The 21,657-nt window shown below is 37.6% G+C and overlaps 1 protein-coding gene across 5 annotated transcripts in view; it reads left to right on the top strand.

The window, feature by feature from the left end:
- LOC128011273 (IQ motif and SEC7 domain-containing protein 1) overlaps nucleotides 1-21,657 on the top strand; it is a 67,659-nt gene that overhangs the window by 39,341 nt on the left and 6,661 nt on the right. For 4 of the 5 annotated variants that reach the window (XM_052593496.1, XM_052593495.1, XM_052593493.1 and 1 more), the window contains 10 exons: nucleotides 12,263-12,548; nucleotides 13,719-14,767; nucleotides 16,384-16,545; nucleotides 17,247-17,369; nucleotides 17,529-17,695; nucleotides 17,780-17,919; nucleotides 18,087-18,116; nucleotides 19,257-19,382; nucleotides 19,495-19,594; nucleotides 20,673-20,834. In XM_052593496.1, coding sequence (XP_052449456.1) covers nucleotides 12,263-12,548; nucleotides 13,719-14,767; nucleotides 16,384-16,545; nucleotides 17,247-17,369; nucleotides 17,529-17,695; nucleotides 17,780-17,919; nucleotides 18,087-18,116; nucleotides 19,257-19,382; nucleotides 19,495-19,594; nucleotides 20,673-20,834 — 2,345 coding nt within the window. Of the gene's footprint in view, nucleotides 1-5,579; nucleotides 5,825-12,262; nucleotides 12,549-13,718; nucleotides 14,768-16,383; nucleotides 16,546-17,246; nucleotides 17,370-17,528; nucleotides 17,696-17,779; nucleotides 17,920-18,086; nucleotides 18,117-19,256; nucleotides 19,383-19,494; nucleotides 19,595-20,672; nucleotides 20,835-21,657 lie in introns of those variants that run through there. The other variant, XM_052593492.1, reaches the window with a different exon arrangement.

Below are 21,657 nucleotides of genomic sequence, written 5' to 3'. Positions count from 1 at the left end.
ACATTTTCTGGTATTTGTGCCATCATTTAACACCCACAAAAAACATGTCTTACAGTTTTTAACATTGTTTAGACACTAAAAGTGATACTTGAGGCCCACGTAGTGGAACAATTCACTCATAAACCTAATCTTTATACCAAGTCTGCAAAAACATAAGTAAAATACATGATTTAAACTCAGTTTGATATTGTAAAACAAACTTTTAGCAGAACTGCAAACACAGTTCTCTACATTACATGCATCATTTGAAACAAACAGCTCTTTTGTTTAATTTGAGAAACACTGCCATTGTAGTACCACAGATTTACTGATGACCTACACACAGTGATCAGGTGTGAGCACATCATTTTTCACTTAGTAATCAAAACTTGTTTATTTTTAGAAAGAAATCATTTTAACCCCCTTGCATTTGTATTATATATATATCTGTATTGTACAAAAAGCTTTATAATTAAAGATGACTTTCTGACTTCGTTTAAATGCATATGCAGTGTGTGTGTGTGTGTGTGTGTGTGTGTGTGTTTATGTGTGTGTGTGTGTTTTTTTTGTAATTTAATAAATAAAAAATATCTATCTTTCTTATATTCTAGATTCATTGCACACAAACTGAAATATTTCAGACTGATGGTTACAACTCACAGCTTAGGAAAATTAAAAATTCAGTATCTAAAAAAAATTAATATTCCATTTTGAGCTTGACTAGTTTGATTAATTTTGAGTATAAATACTGGGTACCTCCTGGGCTAGTTCAGAACATGCAACCACAATTATGGTAAAGACTACTGACTTGACAGTTGTCCAGAAGACAATCATCTTATTGCTGAAAGGGCTGGCTGTTCACAGAGTGCTGTATCAAAATATATTCATAGAAAGTTGACTGGAAGGAAAAGGTGTGGTAGGAGAAGGTGCACAAGTAACAGGGATGACCACAGCCTTGGGAACATTTTCAGAAAAAGCTGATTCATGAACTTTGGAGAGTGTCACATGGAGTGGCCTGAAGCCAGAGTGCATCAAGAGTCTCCACACTCAGACGTCTTCAGCCACTCCTGAACCAGAGAATAACGTCTGAAGCATTTCACCTGGGGTAAGGAGAAAAATAACTGGACTGTTGCTCAGTGGTCCAAAGTCCTCTTTTCAGATGAAAGTAAATGTAGGAAATCAAGGTCTGGAGTCCGGAGGAAGACTGGAGAGGCACAGAATCCAGAGTCCAGTGTGTTTCTGAAGTAAGAGATGATTTGGGGAGCCATGGCATCTGCTAGTGTTGGTCCATTGTGTTTTATCAAGTCCAAAGTCAATGCAGCCATCTGCCGTCTTTATGTAGATGCTGATATCATTTTGCAGCAGGACTTTAGCACCTGCCCTCACTGCCCAAACCACTTCTAAGTGGTTTGCTGACCATGAAATTACTGTGCTTGATTGGCCAGCCAACTCACCTGACCTGAACCTTACATATAATCTATGGGGTATTGTGAAGAGGAAGATAAGTAACAGCTGACAAACAATACAGAGGAGCTGAAGACTGCTATCAAAGAAACCTGGGCCTCAGTAACGCCTCAGCAGTGCCCAGGCTGATCACCTCCATGCCACGCCGCACTGAAGCAGTAATTTGTGTCAAAGGAGCCAAGAATTGAGTGCATGACTAAACCTGCTTTGGAAATCTTGAACATTTCTGTTTTGTATATCTTTTTTTCATTGATCTTTGAGAAAATATTGACATTTTTAACTTACTAAATTTTGTATTTCCCTTAGCTCTAAGTCATAACCATCAGAATTAAAACAAAAACTCTTGAAAAAAAAAAAAACTCCGTTTGTGTGCCATGAATCTAGAATAAAAGAAAATGTGCTTTTTTGGTGGCACATAACGTGAGTGTCAGTGGGCGTTTGGTATCGATGTAATTTAATTTTGCCTATAAAACAAAGTAACTAGTATTACTAAACATCGTCACTATTCGCTAAGAAGAAAATGTATAATGATTTTTCACTGGCCCGCTGCACATCAGAACTGGTTCAAACTTTACGCAAACATTTTTTTAAGTCACAATTAAAATATGATGACGTTATAATCTAATTATGCATTCTATAGTAGCTAAATGAAATAACACCAACCTGCTAGAACAGCTGGAGTCTGCGGCGCTCGTTGAACCTTCTCAGTAGAGTACCTTTCTATTCATTCCGAAAATTTCTTGTCAAGTCTCTTTCAAATGCCAATTGTACTAAATGGGCCTTTCGCTGATGTAGCATTGATTTATCCTCACCAAGGTCGAAAGGCACTCTTGGCGGTCCAGGCGTGCATGAGCTGGGCCTGGAGCATGAGGGCAGAGGACCAAGTGGTGTTGGTGTCTTGTCAACTAGCCGGTCTCCTGAGTTGCTGTTGGATGCTTGCACAGTCGCATCTGGCAAACTATGGGACCGATTTATCATATATTTTCGTATATCAATTTAATCAATCTATCTAGCCATTGCTGATGAATCACGCAGTTGTAAGAAGCTCACTGATAGGCTAGCGTTGCTAGGAGACAAATGTCCACCTACCAACAGTCTGACGGTCATGTAAAATTTTTGCCTGATATTTTTTTAGTGGTTGTGGTATGATTAAAACTCGATTAAATTTAAAATGAGTAACGTTTTGTTTTTACACTTTTTATTGAAATTACACATCACATTTTATATCACATTGTACTTATTTAATTACATTTTTATGTTCTCTTGTGCCAGGATGGGAGGGCCCCTTGACGCCGGGCCTGCACACACACACACACACATATATATATACTGAAGATGCATACAAGCCAAGTCAGAAAGTCTTCTTTATTTCTAGTGATTTATACAATACAGATTGTTTCACAGAAGCTTCACAATGCTATCAAATTCACATTCTGCCGTAATTCTGTCACATTCTGAGCTCTACGTTAATAGAGCCATTCTACAGCTCACATCAGTTGAGTTTTGATTCAGTTCAGTTGCATAACTGTGTAAGATTCATCAGTCATACATACAGTACGTGTAAGTGCTATGACAGTCCTGTTCACTGCACTCTGAACAAGCAGAAGACACACAAGCGTAGTGTTTGACATTTTTCACATCTGTGTAAAGCCATTTTGTGCCTGTGTTGTTAGTAGATTACACACATCTGATTATCATCAGCTCTTATGCTAATTTATGCTGCTCTTGGTAGGCTGCACTGGTTAGGAAGGAAAGGCACTGGTTGTGTCTGTATTCTTTAATTTGCCAGTAGATCAACCACTCTCATCTGTGTTTTCATGAGATTGCAGCTAATTCCATTTTGCCCGGTTCAGTAAATTTGGCCATAGTTTGTGATGGCATACTAAAAACTGGAAACCAAAGGGTCTCTGCACACTAGAGATCGCTCGTATAAGCATAGAGGATAAGAATGCTTAACATCCTTGAAGTTGTTACAGTACATTATAATTCCACAACTTCATTGGATCTGCTTCTCTGAGTGTCTGTCTCACATGAATGTGAGGACTGAATTAATTCATACGGACAGCAATGCAATCTCCGGATATCACGGAGGTATTATTATGTTGGTTTCTAGTATCCATTCCTGTCTGTATCACACAGACCACACTACACTATATACACCTCCATTGGTCACGGCTGGTCATTTGTACAAACTTGAGCTCTGCTTTGCAACGTTTGACATTAGAGACAAAAGTTGTTCAGTGAATGAATGATGCTGCATAATTATCCTTTACATGTTAGAAATGTCCAATCCTAATCCTTTACAATTTAGCAGTCAATGCACACTGAAACTATTCTCCATCTCATTTTAGATCAGCAGCTTCTAAACTGTGTGCTGTCATGTGTGTCTGAGCACTAGGTAGGCTGGCCACCAGAGAGAGGAATGTGTCAGTGTTTGCCAGGACAGATGGTGCATGAGATTCGTCTCGAGAGATATTATGCAAGAAGTGTGAATTTCATTGTGTCGACAGTACATCTCCGTGACTGCATGTACTCTGTGTGAATGTGTGGACACGGCACTCATCTAGTCACTGAGATCTTCACCTGTAGTCCCTTCTAATGCATCACAATTAGTCATAAACAGTTCTGCACTGTACTTGTATTGAAAATTAGGGTCTGACAGCAAGCATTGATATAACCAAAGATATTGGTAAAAATATATTCACTTAGGGCTGTGCAAAAAATCAAATGTGATTTTCATGCACATCTCATCAGTAAAGACGCTCCTGTAATTAGAAGTATATCTCCAGCACATGCGTTCAGATCAGGGTTGCCAGGTTTTCACAACAAATTCTGCCCAGTTGCTTCTCAAAACTAGCCCAATCGTGTTTCCAGGAGGTTCCCCGATAAAAAATTGCTTTCCGGGGTTAAAATTTTAGTTTTATGGCATGGTTGCCTTGGTAAAATTCGCATTTTAGGTGCTAAATATCACGTTATTGGTATTGTCCCTTTCGACCCGCGTACATGAAAAACAACCAAAGACTTGGCAACACCGGTTGGCATTTACTACACCGAGCCGTAATTCTCTGACAATCTACACAAAAGTCGAAATTTAAAATCGCAGGCGATTCTTTGTCGATTTTGAAAGCGATTTTGTGTTAGTTGTCGGTAGACTACGGCTCTGTGTAGTAACTGCCGCTCCACCTGAACCAGTGTTGCCAAGTCTGCGATTGTTTTTCATGTCCATGGTTTGAAGCAACCCCAATACCAATGACATGATATTTAGCCCCTAAAATGCTAATTTTACCAAGACAACCATGCCAAAAAAAAAAAACTGTATATTTTAACCCCGGGAAGCATTTTTTTTTTTTTATCTGGGGACCTCCTAGTTTTGGACTAGTTTTGAGAAGCAACGGGGAAGCATTTGTTGTGAAAACCTGGCAACCCTGAACTGAAGGCACGTGCTGGAGATATACTTCTGATTACAGGAGCATCTTTACTGATGAGATGTGCATGAAAATCGCAATTCGATTTTTTGCACAGCCCTATATTCACTACTCACTAATGCTATGACTTGCTTAATAACATGCTTAGAGAAACATTTTATTACCCCCTTTATTGTTATGTTTGGTATCATTCTGTAAATCTGATCAACAGAATAATAAATTCAGGATGTGAAAATTACATGTAGTCTGGATTATTCTAATTTAAAAGTAAGACTAGCATTTTTTATTACAATTATTTTCCACGTGCAATGACTAGGTACCAAACCTGAATCTACCTCTAAACCTAACCTTAACCCATGTAGTTAGCTTATACTACCCATACCCAGTACTTTCTTAGATGAGTACACTGAACATACACATACGTGCACATACTGTAAAATAAAGTACATCCTATTTAAGGATGGAGTATTGCTAGTGCATCTTTTGATGAGATAAAACAGCATTATGTGCAGTAGCCTGCTTCACATTAGTTGTGCATAAGTTAACTGTGTTTCTCTTCATTTCATAAAAAGGTGTGCTTGGTTGACATTTGCATTCAGCCTCTCCTGCTGCATTGTAAGCTCTTGCTTACAGTTGTTTGTACAGTGATGCATGTGACTGGAGGCATGTCAACTGCAAACTCAGAGGAGGAAGTTGTTGAAGGAAGTTTCTTTTCTATAGTATTTAAGCAAAACCCTGTAGATGCTGGCGAGTTCATGACTCTATGCCGAGCGTGATGTGCTGTTCTGTAAATGATTGGTTTCTTCAGAGCAGACTTTGGCTCTCTGGAGGAACCTGAACTGCCCTTCGAACTTGTGGCTCACAATGGCAGATAAGAAGAAGAAGCTGAACTTCTTTGGCAGGAGGTCTTTCTTTGGACAACGTTCACGTCGAAATTCTGCAAAGAGTAAGAGTTAGTGAGTAATTTTCATTTAAATATGGAAAACATATCCTCTGACTGAAGTAAGCATAGCTGATCCTCATGAACACATGGCTCACTTACAAAATGAAAAGGAGTTTGTTTGCTAAGCATGTGCTAGATAGATCAAGTGCAGTCTTAACTTGATTACTTGAATGTATTTGGTAGAATTCCATTGAATTCATTCTGGTTAGGCCTTCTAAACAGCTGAGATAATCATTAGTTGTGATGTGTAATGCCACTTTGTTTCCCATTAAGTTTCCCATAATGTTTGTTTCAGCCATTGAAGATTTTTAATCAAGTCTGCTATCATAAGTTGTTTGCTCTGTTTAGCCTATATGTTCTTACTTTTGCCTTTCAGTGGTTGATTTTGAATGTATTTATTTATATATTTTATAAATTTTCTATCTAAAAAACTTTTGCTTAGTTATTGTGGGCAATTGCTAGTGAGTATCTTTTTGTTGCGTACTGCACCAAATCCAAATGGCCCCTACCAGGTCATAATATCCCTTTGAAATATCTCTTTCCTAAGAAAGCACCACTAATAACTGTTTTTTTATTTAATATTTTTGGTTACACTTTATTCTTGCCATTAACAATCCATTAAATATGTTTGTCTCAAATAAATCCTAATTTGCTGCTTATTAATAGTTAGTGGAGTAGTTATTAAGTTTAGGTATTGTGTAGAATTAGGGATGTAGAATATGGCAATGCAGAATATGTGCTTTATAATTACTAATAAACAGCCAATATGTTAATAATAGGCATGCTAATAAGCAACTAGCTAATAGCTGGAATTGGTCCCTAAACTAAAATGTTACCATCTTTTTTTTTTTTTCTTTTTTTTTTTTTTTTTTGCTCAGTCTTGAAAACCAGGTTTTACGAGTTGTTCAAATATTGACAGCATTTCATGAAACATGCAATACATGTGCCTAGAACTGTGTGTATACTGTAATAGCTTTAAAGGGTTAGGTCACCGAAAAATGAAAATTATGTCATTAATAACTCACCCTCATGTTGTTGCAAACCCGTAGGATCTCCGTTCATCTTTGTAACACAGTTTAAGATATTTTAGATTTATCTTTCTGTCTCTCCATTGAAAGTGTGTGTACGGTATACTGTCCATGGCCAGAAAGGTAATAAAAACATCTTCAAAGTAGTCTATGTAACTACAAACGAACGATTGACTCGTTCACGAGTCAAGAACCATTTCTGTCAGACGCGTCCAATTCGTGAACCGAGGAGCTGATGATACTGGGCATGTGTGATTCAGTGTGAAGCAGACCGACACACAGAGCGTCTGAACTGAACTGATTCTTTTGGTGATTGATTCTGAACTGATTCTGTGCTAGTGTTATGAGCGCGGGTAAACCGAAGGCTTGAATCAAGTTCAATCATCGTCAATGACGTCATTAATTTGAGCACAAAAGAAAGTTTTCTTCAACCGGTTTATTGAATTGAACTGTCTGAAAAGAACTACTGGTGATCCAAAAACCCATGCAACCAGTTCTTGACAAATAGACGAATTGTTCTCATTTGCTCCGTTTTTACAGTACTTTGTATACTAAAGTTTACTGTATGTATGTACCATACACAGAACTGAAACATCTCAACACGTTATCACAGTATGTTTTATAAAACTACCACTTTTGTTGGAAAAGGAGCATTAACCACCCTGAAATACAATACATGTGATATGGTAGCGTGATATGGTACAGTACTGTACTCTAGATACTCTAGATACAGTCTAAGTAGAGTAAAGAGTTGAAGACATACCTGTTTTCTAGTCGGAATGTCCTTATTATGGATGAAACTGTGCAACGGCTTAGATTAGGATGGACTCTCTGCCCAGCTTCCCTCATAGTCAGGCCATGATTTATGACATGGTCCACCAAAGTTGCTCTTATGTAATCCGAAATAATGGTCATTGCGTGGCCTCTTTTGACCACATCCTCCTCTCTCTCTCTGTCTGTCTTCCTCTTCCTCTACCTCTAGCTCTCCCTGCCTCTGCTGTAAATGGCTTAACTGAGACCTTTTTGTTGCTGGCTGATTGGTGTTCAGTTTTGTAAGTAAGTGTTTTTAGGTGTGTCTTTTCAATTAACCAATGTGTGTTGTATTTTGAATAGATGTGTTTTTTCCCAATGTTAACCTGAGATTTAATTTTTTAACTAAGTGTCTTATGTATGAAATAGTGTGTAGTGTCTAAGAGCAAGTGTGTTTCAGAAAGGAGCAAGTGTGTTACAGAATTGCAACTAAAGTGCAAAGCAGCGCTTTTGTTTAAGTTATGGTTACACTTTGTTTAAGGTATAGTAACAACAACTTCAAGTTATGTTACTTTGGTCTATGCATGTGTCTATAGTATTCAAGCAACGGGCAAAAACTGTAATCTAGATTTAAACTGCAAGAGTGTGTCTGCCTCCCGAACAATGTTAGGTAGGTTATTCCAGAGTTTAGGCGCCAAATAAGAAAAGAAAGATTGCTATCAAATAGCACACCTAGGTTCCTATCTGATGACGAAGGACTGACAGAGCAGTAATCAAGTCTTAGACAGCATTCTAGGTTATTACATGCAGGGTTTTTAGGTCCTATAATTAACACCTCTGGTTTTTTTTTCAGAATTTAGCAGCATGAAATCACTAGTTATCCAGTTTTTTATATCGACTATGCATTCCGTTAGTTTTTCAAATTGATATGTTTCACCGGGCCGCAAAGAAATATAGAGATGAGTATCATCAGCATAACAGTGAAAGCTAACACCGTGTTTCCTGATGATATCTCCCAGTGGTAACATGTAAAGTGTGAAGAGTGATGGCCCTAGTAGTGAGCCTTGAGGTACTCCATACTGCACTTGTGATAGAATGATACCTCTTCATTCACTGCTACGAATTGATGGTGGTCATATAAGTAAGATTTAAGCCATGCTAATGCACTTCCATTAATGCCAACAAAGTTTTCTAGTCTATGCAAAAGAATGTTGTAGCACTAATAGAGAGATAGAACCACGATCAGATGATAAGAGCAGGTCATTTGTAACTCTAAGGTGAGCAGTCTCAGTACTATGATACAGTCTAAATCCTGACTGGAAATCCTCGCAGATACCATTTTTCTCTAAGAAGGAATTTAATTGTGAGGATACTACCTTTTCTAGTACCTTGGAAAGAAAATGGAGATTTAAGATCGGTCTGTAATTAATTAGTTCTTTCGGGTCAAGTTGTGTTTTTTTGATGAGAGACTTAATAACAGCCAGTATGAAGGTTTTGGGGACATATCCTAATGACAATGAGGAATTAATAATAGTCAGAAGAGGATCTATGACTTCTGGAAGCACCTCTTTTAGGAGCTTAGATGGTATAGGGTCTAACATACATGTTGTTGGTTTAGATGATTTAACACAATTAATACAATTTAATAAGTTAATACAATTCTTCCTCTCCTATAGTAGAGAATGAGTGGAACTGTTCCTCAGGGGGTCTATAGTGCACTGTTTGATGTGATACTGTAGCTGATGGATTCAAGAGATTCAAGATTCAAGATTTTTATTCTTGATTGCTGCATGGTTACAATTTTATCTGTAATAGTATCAAGTAAAGTAGTTCATAAAGTCATTACTGTTGTGATGTTGGGAAATGTCTACACTTGTTGATGCTTTATTTTTCATTAATTTAGCCACTGAATTAAATAAATACCTGGGGTATTTATTTGTATGTTTTCCTTTAAAAGAGATTAAAAGTAATCAGATTTTAATGCCTTTCTATAGGATAGGTTACTTTCCTACCAAGCAATACAAAATACCTCTAGTTTTATTTTCCTCAAGCTGCGCTCCATTTTCTGGGCTGCTGTCTATAGGGTGCGAGTGTGCTCAACAGTCAGACTGTTTTCCTTAACCTTCCTTAAGTGTAAAGGAGCAACTGTATTTAAAATTCTAGAAAATAAAGAGTCCATAGTTTCTGTTACATCATCAAGTTGTTCTGAGGTTTTGGATATACTAAGGAATCATGTACTTTATGTACTTCATGTACTTTAACAATATCTTAAAAATAAAATTAAAAAATAAACTGTATAAAAAATAGAAATGTTGAAAGTGTTTAAGATTGTGCCCAGCTGCATCTAGTTGGTTCAAACAGAATGAACCATGTGTACCATACAGTACCAAAATTGGGTTTTGAATGATGTGCTTTATTTTGCAAATGATCTGAGATGTTCTGATACTTGCGTGTGTGGATGTGTTAATTGTGTGTAGTGTTTTGACAAAATGTTTTTAAAATTGTCTAAGCAATAGTAAAAAAAAACTGTAAACAGCATGATTTATGTAACTATCCTTGTTGCATTGTAGATCTGTCAAAATGGCTGAAAAACTCAATTTGAATTTTGTACTTAAATATGATCAATATTCAAATTATATTCAAATTTAAAAGGCATAATTTCAGTTAGGGGGAAAAAAAGCTTTTGGCTTCTCTCTTGAGGCCACAGTAGGGCAAATCAAGTTTCTTCAAAGCATAATAAAATAACAAGACCATCTTTAAAGTGCCCCATTATGCCATTTTAAGGTTGCTAATGTTGTTTTGAAAGTCTCTTAGAACATTTACATGCATGCAAGGTCAAAAAACACATTAAAAATAGATTTAATTTCACCTAATTTCTATATGATTCTTAAACAACTCGTGGAAAGCAGTTCAAAGAATCAGTCTCTCTAAACCTTTCCTTTCCGTGAGCCCTCACTGCTGTGATTGGTCAGTGACTCAAGAGTATGAATGCCCGCATGACAGAATGACAGCTCTGGAGATTGGTCCGTACATAGTAAAGATAGTATCGATTGTACCTTACCAATTCTAGCAGATGTCTGATGATGAAATGGTTGAACTGGGTGATTGAGAAGAGACTGATTCACAAGCACGACTTGAGCAGGACATTTCAGTAGTAAGTGTCAAGTGTTAATAAGTTTGTGGTAATTATGAGACGTGATCAAACTAATTTACTCTAACAGCGTAGGATACAGCGTCATCTCAACATGATGTTAAAGTGGTCTTATGATGCTCTTTTAAAGATCATTATTTTGTGTATTTGGTGTAACGTAATATGTTGACATGTTTTAATGCACTCCAAAGAGAAAGGACAAATTTAAATTGCGTCATATGACCCTTTTAACCACACAAATTTTCACATTTACCACAAATGACTCCACTGTCATTTGTGGACTCCACTTGAAAACCAATCACAAAGGGTACTTTCTTCATTTAAAAACATGAGATACAGTGGGATGGGGAAAAACTGCCATAAAGTCCTGAGACATGTTTTTAAAAACTTGAACTTAAATTAATTTTAATGGCATGGCTTTCTAAACATGCCACTCTCTAGTGCGAAACACGAGTGCAACAGTGATAGATGGACCTCTAGAAAATGTGATAAAAATGTGTTCTGTGTGAACAGCTTGGTCTTGGTTTTGATGTAAATAACATCATTGATGTTCTCTTTTTGCAATATTTTGAATTAACAACATAGCAGTGCCACATCTAGTGGATTCAACTGGATAAGCTGAGAAAAACATTAAAATGCAATGAAGCTTACATTGTCATCACATTTTGTGCACAGCTGATAAGGCTGCCTGATACACACCTACAATTTGAATGCAACGTTTCTGCGTTCTGTGGATTTTTATTTTAAATTCAATGAATAAAAAAAAAAAAAAAAATTGCCAAATATTTTTTTCAGATAAATACACTATAACAGGTAACTTCATTAGCACTCCACTGACTGTTTCATCATGAAGACCTTAAACTATGTAAGTATTTAGATACAGGTCATATGACGAAGAATCACATCTGGAAGTGTCAAAAAAAAAAAAAAAAAAAAAAATCCCTCCCAAAAAAGTGTTTGACTGTTGCATTTGCATCTTGCATTTTTGCAGCATCTCTTATGACATGCCAGTGAGGAAAGCGGCCCGGGTAAAATAAGTTTAACACAAAACTCAACACAAACTGAAAAGCCATTTGGTGTGAATGGGCCCTAAATCTTACTTATTTCAGAGTAAAAAATTAGATCTCTATCTAGGATAGTTCAGGCATGAAAATGCAGCCTGAATCGCAGAAGCTTATAAAAAAATGTAAATCTCAGCTGGTAGCGGGAATGGTACACTTGGTTTTACATGAAAATCCTAGGCTAGAGTGCCTAGAGACAGTTAATACCTATACTGGAGGGGTCCTACAGAAAGCCTAGATGCTTAATAATAACTATGGCATTATATTTGTCCATTTAAAACAATATGGATGGATTTGTCAGCATTAGAAAGGCTAAGAAAAATGTGCATAAGAACAGCAGAATGTTTGCATGATAATCTTTTCCGCACATGCAATGTATGTGAAATTGTTAGTGAATATGACCCACTGTGCCATGTAAATGTATTGTTACATTCATTCATTTGCTTTCTTGTCTTGTCTAGTGTGGAGGGGAATGTTCAGAACAGTGAGGCCGGCCCTTCCTTGGACACCAGCACAGGATATGGCCATGGACGAGGCCCTGTCACACACAGTTCTTCCTTGAGTCCAGAGCAGTTTGAAAGCACAGTGTACGGTCACAGTGTCCAGCCAGGCCCACAGCGCCCTCAGCGGCCCAAACTACAGCACTCTCAGTCCATCCTCCGCAAGCAGGCAGAGGAGGAGGCCATCAAGCGCTCGCGCTCCCTCTCTGAGAGCTATGAGCTCTCCACAGACCTGCAGGACAAGAAGGTACAGTGGCCCAGCAAATTAAAAGTGCATCAGAGATTTGAACGAACGTATGCTGCATTTTGTAGTTTGCACATTCATGATTATCAACAACATAGTGTATGTTTCAAAACTCTTTATTTTGAAACACACACATACACACACACACACACACACACACAAACACAAACACACACAAACACACACAAACACACACACACACATAACATTGTAGATAATCAGAAATTCTACTAATAAGTAACTTTGCACCTACATGTCAGCTAGCAGTCATTACAGTATTAGTACATTGTAAAAAAAAGGTAAAAGAATTGCAAAAATAAAATAAAATAAAAATTAATTGGTTAATGGTAAATTCTTATAATATATGGTGTAAAACAGCAATGCATTTAATGTAATTTTATGGTAATACTTTTGGAAGTATAAATGAACTGACATTCCCAGAATTTGCTGCGCTACATTTGATGTTTCTTATTAGTTTTTATTATTTTCGTTTTAATGGTTATATTCATTAGGCTTGTGCTGTATGTTAAAAATATATACTTTGTCATTTATTTATTCAGAAAAGTTATCCAATACTACAAATCTGTGAGTGGCAAAAGTATGTGAATCTGTAGGATCAGCTGTTAATTTGAAGTAAAGTTAGAGTCCATCTGTTCAGAGGTGTTTTTAATCAGTGAGATGACTATCAGGTGTCAGTGTGTTATTTAAAGAACAGGGATCTAGCAAAGTTTGGTCATGTTTGTGTAAGTGTATCATGGCACAAACAAATGAGATCTCTGAGGACCTGTTCTTCATCAGGCTAGAAAGGGTTACAAAAACATCTCTAAAAAGACTGGACTGCACCAATCCACAGTAAAACAGATTGTGTACAAATGGAGAGAAATCAAGACCGTTCTTACCCTCCCCAGAAGTGGTTGACCAACAAAGAACACTCTAAAAGCAAGACATGTAAAAGTCATGTAAAACAGTAACTTTGCAACTACAGGTCAACTGTAACAACAAACATGACCATCTTCTAGCACTAGTTGACATGTAGTTGCAAGCTACTTATAGTTAGTAGAATGTATAAAGCTGACTACCAAAATAACTATACACAATGTGTTGTACCTTCTTATTAACCCTAATTGGTTTGTCATGATATAGTCCTAATCATATGTTTCTTGGCTTTCTAAGGTGGAAATGCTTGAGCGGAAATACGGAGGCCGTTTCATAACCCGCCATGCAGCGCGCACCATCCAGACAGCTTTCCGCCAACACCAGATGAACAAGAACTTTGAGCGTCTCAGGAGCTCGATGTCGGAGAACCGCATGACCCGCAGGATCCTTCTGTCCAACATGAGGATGCAGTTTTCCTTTGAGGGGCCTGAGAAAGCCCACGGATCTGTTTTGGAGGGGAGGCAAATGTCTCTCCTGGATGACGTCAGCCATGTAGGAGGCATGGTGCAGGCCACAGAGATGGTTCCTGTCATTTTGGAAGCCCCAGAAGCTCAAAACGACTTGACGGACACAATCACACAGCTAGAGGACACTTTCTCCAGGCAAGTGAAGTCACTGGCCGAGTCGATCGATGATGCACTGAACTGCCGTAGTCTGCACAGAGAGGAGACGCAGCCCGAGCAAGTGGTTTGTCAGGAGAACAAACATCAGGATGATGAGGTCTGTGACGTGACACTCTTCATCGATGAAGAGGAGCTCTCTCCGCTGGTCCAGCCATCCACGGACTCCAGGGATGAGAAGCTGGACGTGGACACTCCTTCCCTCGAGCGCCAGGGACCAGGCTTACCCCTGCTGACCATTGAGCCTCCCAGCGACAGCGCAGCAGATACAAGCCACCGGTCCAAGCAAGATTCGGTCCAGCCGCTAAACATTCACCAACACACCGCAGCCGGACCCCGTCCCAAACAAGGGCTACCTCCTAGAGTCCCCTCGCTCTCTGGGGACGAAGAGCCGCTTCGACACCGGCAGCTGGAGAGCCACCTGGCCACCAACGGCAAGCGACAGAGCAAGTCCGAGTCTGACTTCTCAGACGGAGACAATGACAGCATCAACAGCAATTCAAACTCCATTGACACGATAAACTCAGAAGTCTCATCCAGAGACGAACATAGTCTCAGCAAACAGACGTACCACAAAGACACTCGCAACAGCTGGGACTCTCCGGCCTTCAGCAGCGATCTCATGCGCAAGAGACAATACCGCATCGGCCTCAACCTCTTCAATAAGTATGTATTACAGTTATCAAAACGGAGATTTATACAGCATTGAGAAATAATCTTTCCATTGATGTATGGTCTGTTAAGGTAGAGCTATATCTGGATTTGATATAGCTATTTCAATATCTGGAATCTGAGGGTGCAAAACAATCAAAATATTGAGAAAATAATATTTAAAGTGGTCCAAATTAAGTTTTGATATATTTACGATAGGACATTTACAAAATATCTTAATGGAACATGATCTTTAATTTATATCCTAATGATTTAGGCAGAAAATAGCTAATTGATAATTTTGACCCATACATTGTATTGTTGGCAATTGCTGCATGTATACCTGTACTACTGATGACTGCTTTTGTGCTCCAGGGTCATTATATTATATTATATTATATTATATTATATTATATTATATTATATTATATTATATTATATTATATTATATTATATTATATTAAGGATCAGTTCTCACTGTTAACTAGCTGCTTATTAGCATGCATATAACTAGAATTTTGGCTGTTTATTAGTACTTATAAAGCATGTATTAATGCCTTGTTCTGCACGATCCTATTTAAGATCCCTTTAAGGTTCACCCAAAAAAACAAATGATGTCATTAATTACTCTCCCTGATGTCGTTCCAAAGCTGTAAGACCTTCATTCATCTCCAGAACACAAATTAAGATATTATTTTAAGCATTCCAAGAGCTCTCTGACCTGTGATATTAATATTAATGTATATATGATGGATGTTTTGATTATTTATTTTTAATTATTATTTTATTTGTTGTTTAGGTATGTTTTCACTAATTGTATCACCAATTTTATATCCTAATTTAGCATTCTCAAATTCTGGTGTAATAACTTTTCCAAAACATGTTTTGTGCCAGCCTTGAAAATCTTTCTAAATGTTTCAGGGATGATGACCAGTGATCAGAATTAACAAAATTGGCCAAAACTGGTATTTTTTTAGCAAATATTACTTCATCTCTTCAACTTATTGAGCTTGATGATGCCAGTACTGAATATTTAGATAAAGACTGTAGGAGGGATGTTTGTTATTTCTGGTTCAAAAAGACTTATGATGTCTGTCCTACAAATCTGGGGCCTCAGTTATAAAATATTGCTTAGAAAACATCCTAAAATTGATCTTACGATCATCTCTCAAATATGCGTATATGTCCCTCATTGAATGAATGTATCCATAGAAAACGCACGCACACCTCTCTTTCAGATTTGACATCTATGAATCACAAATGAGCTTGTGGAAACAATATTAAGTAATCATTATTATTATTTAGAACTTTTTATTTTATTTTTTGTAAAATATAATCTTGCTTACTTTTTAATCACGAGACACATAAGAAAGTTTTGCTAAAGTAAATATAAATAATGAGGATTTTATTCCACACTGGAGAGAGAGTACATCATATGAATCAAAACTGTGCACAGTAACTCTTTTCAGCTGAAGAAATATTATTTTTCCTATTATTCAATACTATTCTTCCTATACCTTTTCAAGTTTCTTTTTTTGGATTGCATTTATGTTTTAGTTTGCATGTCCTATAGCCACTATGACGATGATTTTGAGCGTTCAGTAGGATGAGACCTGCTGATCTACTTTCAGAAAGCCAGAGAAGGGCGTCCAGTACCTGACGGAGAGGGGCTTTATTCCGGACACTCCCGTGGGTGTGGCCCACTTCCTGCTGCAGAGGAAGGGCTTGAGTCGACAAATGATTGGAGAATTTCTTGGGAACAGACAGAAACAGTTCAACAGGGATGTTTTAGAGTAAGTATTTGCCTTTTTTTTCATTTATTCATCTACGTGATATCAGTTTTTCATAGTTTATAATTGCCACGTTCCACAAATAAAATACACAAATTACAGACATAAATCCCATGTTTTGTATTGAATGTTTTAGAAAAACTAACTTAAATAAAGTGATCCTAGCATACAGTTTGAAACACATTAAATATCTAATTCAAACAAAGTGAGATCATTTGGACCTCTTCTATCTTACACAAACAATAGGTCTATCTCTGACACTGTTTGTCGAAATCAACTATTCAACCATGTAACTTGTAACCTAGCTACTCGCTCCCAATCAGGCTACGAACTTTAGTTTTTCTACTGATAATGAATTTAAAAACAAAACAAAACACACTTTCTGTACCCTGTTTTGTGGCATTCAGCAGGTATGTGTTGACGTTTGAGGGCACATTCTTAAAATGAAAGATGTTTAAAAGTTTCTCACACAGCGATGCCATATAAGAACCACTTTTGGTTCCACAAAGAACCATTCAGTCGAAGATTTTTTAAAGAACCATCCATGTTAAAGGTTCTTTATGGAACCCTCTAGAAGAACAGGTTCATCTATCACCGTGAAGCACCTGTGTGTGTGTGTGTGTGTGTGTGTGTGTGTGTGTGTGTGTGTGTGTGTGTGTGTGTGTGTGTGTGTGTGTGTGTGTGTGTGTGTGTGTGTGTTGCAGCTGTGTGGTGGATGAGCTGGATTTCTCAGTGATGGAGCTGGATGAAGCCCTGCGGAAATTTCAGGCTCAAATCCGGGTTCAGGGCGAGGCACAGAAAGTGGAGCGCCTGATCGAGGCTTTCAGGTGTGTTATCAAGCATCATTATGAAGTGATGTAACTTAGAAAAGACAAATATACAAGGTAAAAGACAAACAAGCAGCACTAACTCTAAAAAGATAATTTTCATTGCTTCAGATTGAAATGTTTTACCATGATTGTGATCTTGGGTGTGTTTTTGTTCAGCCAGCGCTACTGCATCTGTAACCCTGATGTGGTCCGTCAGTTCAGAAACCCTGACACCATCTTCATCTTGGCTTTCGCCATCATCCTCCTCAACACAGACATGTACAGCCCCAACGTCAAGCCAGAACGCAAGATGAAGCTTGAGGACTTCGTCAAGAATCTGCGAGGTTTGATTGAAACGCACACAAACATAACAGGTACAGCTGTGAAGCACTATTGCAGCTGTAATGGTCTTGTGTTTGTGTTGGAAGGGGTCGATGATGGCGAGGACATCCCTCGGGAGATGCTGGTCGGGATTTACGAGCGGATCCAGAAGAAGGAGCTCAAAACCAATGAGGACCATGTGTCTCAGGTGCAGAAGGTGGAGAAACTCATTGTGGGCAAGAAGCAAGTAGGTTCATCATAATCCTGCTTTATGAAACTGTACTAAATTTGTTAAGAGATGCAGACTTTTATGGTCATTCTTCAACAATTCAGATATGACAATTTAGGATTTCATAAAGAGAATTGCATTAATACACACACACACATATCTCGACTTCTCCTCTTGCATTACAGATGGGATCACTTCACCATGGCCTTGGATGTGTAAGTATTTTTTTATGATGCATGAATACAGCAGCTGTCCGTCTGTGTGTGACAAATTGTTATTTCTTTCCACGCTTCACTACCATAGACACTTTACCTAATGTAATTTTCTTTCCAAATGTCATATCTGAACCTAAAATCAATAACTGAATATTTCGCACTGGATGTAAAACATTTTCTTTATCCTTTCAATGCATAATTTAAATATTGATACAGTATGTAAAGATTTGGTAACAGGACCAAAATGTAAAAGACCCTTCCAAGAGTTAAAAGCTGATTGAAATGCTTCACGTCATGAACAGTAAATTAATCTGTAATTAAGACTGTGTGTGTATACTTACAGTACTTAGAGGGATACTTCGTCCAAAAATCATATTGTTACAAAGGTTGTTACAAAAGAAGATATTTAGAAGAATGTTGGTATCCAAACTGTTGCTTATAACCATTCACTTTCATAGTTTTTTTTTTGTTGTTGTTGTTGTTGTTGTTAATATTGTGGAATTCAATGGCAACCGTCAACTTGTTTTGTTACCAGCATTCTTCAAAATAACTAATTTTGTGTCCAGCAGAAGAAAGAAGCTCATAAAGGTTTGGAATAACTTGAGGGAAAGTGGATTATGAGAGCACTTTCATGTTTTTGGTGAACTATCCCTTTAACCATATTTTGGATGCAAATTTTCGTTCATAAGTGAGCTAAATCTGACACAACTTCCTCGTTTTGTGGAAATTCACATTGGTGACAGCAATAATAAAAGGTAAATAAAGGGTTAGGGTGTGTTAGGTTATAGTTTTATAGCTAGCTCTTTATAAAAACAGTAGATCAGTAGAACAATATATCATAGCTCAGTATAAAAACAGGCGTCGGTCGGTGGAAAGTCTCCACCATGATAGAGAAACAAACACGTGTGTGTGTGTTTGTGCGTGTGTGTGCGTGCACGTACGTGCGTGTGTGTGTGTGCATGTGTGTGTGTGTGTGTGCGTGTGTGTGCGTGTGTGTGTGTGCATGTGTGTGTGTGTGTGCGTGCACGTGCGTGCGTGTGTGTGTGTGCATGTGTGTGTGTGTGTGTGTGTGCGTGTGTGCGTGTGTGTGTGTGTGTGCGTGCGTGTGTGTGTGTGTGTGTTTGTGTGTGTGTGTCTCAGGTGCTGTCTCAGGCCCATCGCAGGCTGGTGTGCTACTGCAGACTGTTCGAGGTGCCAGATCCCAACAGACTGCAGAAACTGGGGCAGCACCAGCGGGAGATCTTCCTGTTTAATGACCTGCTGGTGGTGAGAGATCACACCACATGAGCGTGCTGCATCGTCTACTAAAGCTAAATACTCCCATTAATGGACAGATATCAGCATGTGTTGATCACTGATTTCTGCATCTTTGTAACAGGTGACCAAGATCTTCCAGAAGAAGAAAAACTCAGTGACGTATAGTTTCAGGCAGTCTTTCTCTCTGTACGGGATGCAAGTCATGCTCTTTGAGAACCAGTGTAAGAAATATGAACACAATCAATCTTTCTGAATGGAAGGCTAGAAGTGCCATTAACATAATATTAATATTTTTTTTCATATTATGTGTGTGTACTGTGTATATGTATTGTATTGTATATGTAAATAAACACACATTCTTGTATATATTTAAGAAAAAAAATTATATTTTCAGATATTAAATATTTTTTATATAATATAAATGATATGTATATAAATATGTAAATATTTTCAATATATATATTGTATGTTTTTATATTTATATATACATAATAAATATACACAGTACACACACATATATTATATAAAAAAAATATTTTGGATGTGGTTACTCGCGATTAATAATTTGACAGCGCTTAATAAGGAATCAATGATAATTATTTATACAAGAATTGTAATGAAAATTAACAAATGATTTCTCAGATAGAAAGACAATGATCAGACTTAAAGTTGTGGTAGTCTCTAAATTGTACATTTATGTAGTTTAATTCAGTGATGTATTGACATTTTTGTTTTTGAATTGAAAAAAATATTTGGTAACACTTTAATATAAGGACCGATTCTCACTATTAACTAGTTTCTTATATACATGCCTGTTATTATCATATTGGCTGTTTATTAATAAAGCACATATTCTGCGTAACCTAATCCTAAACAATACCCAAACTTAACAACTACCTCACTAACTATTAATAAACAGCAAATTAGGAGTTAATTGAGGCAAAAGTAGTAGCTAATTATTGGTTAATAGTTAGAATTGGACCTTGAAATAGAGTTTGTTGTTTAATTTCTTAGAAATATGTTTAATTTCTTAGTTTATGGCACTCTTACACGCAAGGCTGTATGTATCCTAAAGGCCACTTCATACTGCTCTGACAGACACATTCATTCTGTGACATCCCTCCTCCCAAAAAGAGCCCATCCAGCGTGTTCAGTCACTGAACAAATTAGATTCGACAGACACCATCAGACACAGACAGGGTACAACACTGATCAGACAAAAGCTGCTGCCATCTGTCAGCGTTTATCAGTGTGGTGTGAATTAGCCTAAAGTTAAATTGTGTTGTCTTTTTTTCTCAGTCTATCCGAATGGTATCCGGCTGACTTCAGCCATCCCTGGTGCAGACTTCAAAGTCCTGATCAATTTGAACGCTCCCAACTCTCAGGACCGCAAGAGATTCACCAGCGACCTGCGAGAGTCCATCGCTGAGGTCCAGGAAATGGAAAAGTACCGGATAGAGTGTAAACAGACCTTTATTCTTCCTCATCCTCACCGTTAGCTAAGCAGGTTTTGTGAGCTGCCCATGTTAATGTGGTTTTCAGAGACAGAGTTACAGTTGTTAGGAATAAAGAGCAAACATCAGAAATCTCGTGATCTTCTTGAAATTTATCATTTCACCTCCATGGTCTCATTAGCATGTGACTGTCTCTATTTGCATGTTCATTTATATTCAGCTTTTCATTTCATGTGTGACATCAAGGTCATCCAATCATATTATAATGGTCATTTACATGTTTGATTGTAAGGGTCAGACTCAGAGGTTTCATTCCCACATCAGAAACCCAGCGTGGCTCAAATCAGAAAAATCATCTGACATCTCAGTTCTGATCTGGGCCACCTTCTAATGTGAAAATAAATCAGATATGCATCTGAATTTTGTGCATTGCGACTGCTACATGAATTGCAGATCAGAATTCATGTATATTCATTTTTAAATCTCAACATTCTTCGAGATTATTTCTAGTGTTTTATTTCAAATTTTTCTCATTTGACTTATGACTCATTTGTACAAAAACAAAGAAATTGTAAAAACTAAGGTTGTTACTGTTTCCTCTTTTCTGATGGATAACCATATAATTTTATGCTGAATATTCTTTATGAATGTTATGGTAAATAAAGCACATTAAACTGAAATCAGCTTTACTGTAGAGAGAGGACTAGCCGCTAAATCACTCAGCTCCAGTGTTGCCAAGTCTGCGGTTTTCCCGTATTTTTATATCCGTGGCTTTATTCTTCATGTCCACGGGTTCTGAAGCTACCCCAATAATGAGATATGTAGTCCCT

Source organism: Carassius gibelio, chromosome B23 (genome assembly GCF_023724105.1).
Source record: "Carassius gibelio isolate Cgi1373 ecotype wild population from Czech Republic chromosome B23, carGib1.2-hapl.c, whole genome shotgun sequence".
Classification (NCBI taxonomy): domain Eukaryota; kingdom Metazoa; phylum Chordata; class Actinopteri; order Cypriniformes; family Cyprinidae; genus Carassius; species Carassius gibelio.
This window is presented reverse-complemented; position numbering and strand designations above follow the sequence as displayed.